General features: G+C 34.0%; 1 protein-coding gene across 1 annotated transcript; it reads right to left on the reverse strand.

The window, feature by feature from the left end:
- Positions 1-1812: 1812 nt before the first annotated feature.
- On the reverse strand, positions 1813-2757 carry LOC123246913 (taste receptor type 2 member 7-like). Its single transcript, XM_044675689.1, has one exon. The coding sequence runs from the start codon at positions 2755-2757 to the stop codon at positions 1813-1815; it is 945 nt and encodes a 314-aa protein (XP_044531624.1).
- Between the last annotated feature and the right edge of the window lie 281 nt (positions 2758-3038).

Here is a 3038-nt window from a genome sequence, read left to right on the forward strand (position 1 = left end):
CATATACACATACTTGGGACACTCAGTTATATATATATATGTATATATATAGTTATATATAATTCTATATATAGTTATACATAAATAACTGGGCCCTTGTGGTCAATAGAAAGGTTACTTGTGGAACATGGAGTTTTTCAGACCTTGCTGCTCAAGTACCTGTAGCATTACACTATTACTCATTGGATGTTTGAAAAAAAACAATGTTTATGAATTGGTTATCAAATTGTTCAACCTACATCATTCTTTATAATAATTAATATGAAAATGAACTTTTCTATGCGCATTAAAAGTTCTGGCATTCAGATCAAAATCATTGTCATTTCTATTTTTAAAGTCTTTGTCTTATTTTACATTGCTATTTTAATTTACTCAGAACAACTGAAATGGGTAAAATGATCTGCCTATGTTCATATAACTAGTGTTTTAGCTGAGATTTAAATTCATATCTTTCTGACTCCAGGTCTAGTTATCCATTATGCAAAACTATTTCTTAAATAATTAAGAAAATGAGCAAAGAAGCTAAATTATGTTTATTTTTTATTTTTATTTTTGGAAATTTTTATTTAATTAATTAATTTAGAATATTTCCCCATAGTTACAAGATTCCTGTTCTTCCCTCATCCTTCCCTCTTCCCCTAAATTATGTTTTAAGACATGATAGATTACTAATATATAAATATATGTGTGTATGCTATATACATATGTACATGCAAAACATACAGATATATTCTCTTAACAAAAAGGGTATAGATGATAAACCATACAAATTAAAAGCAATCTAAATAATCTTCAGGGACTGTTAGAGATTTCATGATGAGTTTTTCAGACAAAGAAAGATAAGTAGAAAAGAAATGAAATATTTGAACAGCATAATTTAAAAATTATATATGATAAACTATTTCTTTTTCAGCAATATCCAACATTTAGGCAAAGACTGACCCCAAGCTAGGATATGAAGAACACATAATTAATACCAAAAAGCAGCAATAGAAAACATAACCTTTTGAGAACCAAATTCATATATCCTGTGATCTCATTGAAGTAAGTGTTTCTTCCCTTGATGTGGGGATACAGCCCATCCCTACATATCCATCTTGTTGTATAGAACACTTGTTCACATTCTCTCCTAAGTACTTGAGATCTTTCTTGGCATCACAAAGATATCAGTAGAATATAGAGGAAATCAATTTCTTGTTTCTCACCTGTGTTTGGACCATTTTATTTTTCTGGCATACACTTCTTAGGTGATAGCCTTTATTTCAGTTCTTCGCATTGCTTTATTTGTTATTTTGACAATTTGCTTTCAATCAGTCTTTCTCTTCATTGCCCTTCTCTTCAATGAGACGTTCTCTTTTAATTCTTCCAAGACCATGACATTCTACAGTTCACAGAATTTAAAAGACAGTTGTAGATAGTTCATATTTAAAAATTGCCCTTTGTTTTAGGGAGATATTTGGGATCATTAAAAGCAATTTGTAATTTCTCTAAGGTAATCCAGTTTAATTTTTGAATTCAATTTAAAGCAAGGTTTAATGATTTTTCCCATATGAAATGTCTGTCAGAGATTCATATATGCCAGTGAACAAGCCTTATAGGCTGACCATCTAATTTCATGCTATTATTTGAATAAAAGGTAGTCTTAATCCACTTCTTTGTTTCCTGTATAAATAATTAAACCAAACTTTGTATTTCAATGTTTTCTAATTATAATGAATAGAATAATAACCTTAAAAAAACATTCTTCAAGAACTCAACCATGGCATCTTTACTACCATACCCCTCTCTGAAAAATGCAAGAATTCTTAAAGTTTAGGCTCTGCCACTTAGACTTTCCCAGGGACTTTGAGGCAGTTTCCCCAGTGCCCTCCGAAAGGCCTGTCTCAGCTTGCTGTGGCCCAGTATTAGGATGATGGAGTGGGTCATGGGATAGACATTCATGACTATCACTGAAAGTATGGCAAGAAGTTTACAATGACATATAGATAAGCTTAAGACTCCCATGGTGATGCCCAAATGGTATACTACAAAAACAAAGAGGAAAGAGATTATGCATTTCATGGCCCTCACATGGGCCTCTGTGTTGGGATCCCTGGAGCCTATGACTGTGAGATGCATCTTCTGTGTATGCCTCCACAAGGACAGTACTAACAGGAAACAGGAGATGAAAGATAGAGCAAAGGGGACCAAACCCCCAGTATTTAAGAGAATCAAGGCAGAAAATTTTAGGGTTTTCAATCTTTGGACATTATGACTCATATTTATTTTATTTTCCTGATCACTGGGAATCAATTGTATCTTAGTGATTCTCTCCATCGTTGGAAGGATAATGATCAAGGATATGGGTAAGCACCCCATCAGCATCCTGAGGACCACCTTGTTAATTCTCCACTTCAACCAAAGAAAGGCAGGGTGGGAGAAATTTGCAATCTTCAGAAAGTAGAAGATACTGAGGCAAGTTCCAAACCAGGCACTTGAATGGTTGCTAATGTTCCAAATAACTTCTGAAAGAATCCAATTATTAGTGTAATCTCTCTTAACATAGATAAAAACAAAAATGGTCATTGTCATTAGTGCCCACAATGTACCAATCCTGGAGATGGCCAAGCCAGTAAGGATGAAATCAACTGGGGTTACTCTTCTGGTCTTCACCCACTCAATACAGTTTACCAATCCAATGAAGCCATTGGTGAAAACTCCCACTAGGAATTGTCCAAAGGCCACAATCACACAGATGTTCTCGAGTACACTTGGCATATTTATGAAGAGAAATTCCTTCATACCATTAATACTTTTCCTGATGAATAAATTTCTAGTCCAGATGAACAGAAAAATCTCTCTCTTAAGATAACAGTGGTCTTCTTCTTCCTCTTCCTTGTGTTCTTTTTCTATGGTCAGGAAACCTGGGTCCTTCTAAGGGACAGGACTATAGCTGAATTCATAACAAACATCACTTTTCCTTTCTATTAGTTGAGGTGATTGTTAGCTCAAACCTTGAGCCTGTAGTTTCAGTATTTTAGGTGGTAATCATTCATGTG

The sequence above is a fragment of the Gracilinanus agilis genome, chromosome 4 (assembly GCF_016433145.1).
Source record: "Gracilinanus agilis isolate LMUSP501 chromosome 4, AgileGrace, whole genome shotgun sequence".
Taxonomy (NCBI): Eukaryota; Metazoa; Chordata; class Mammalia; order Didelphimorphia; family Didelphidae; genus Gracilinanus; species Gracilinanus agilis.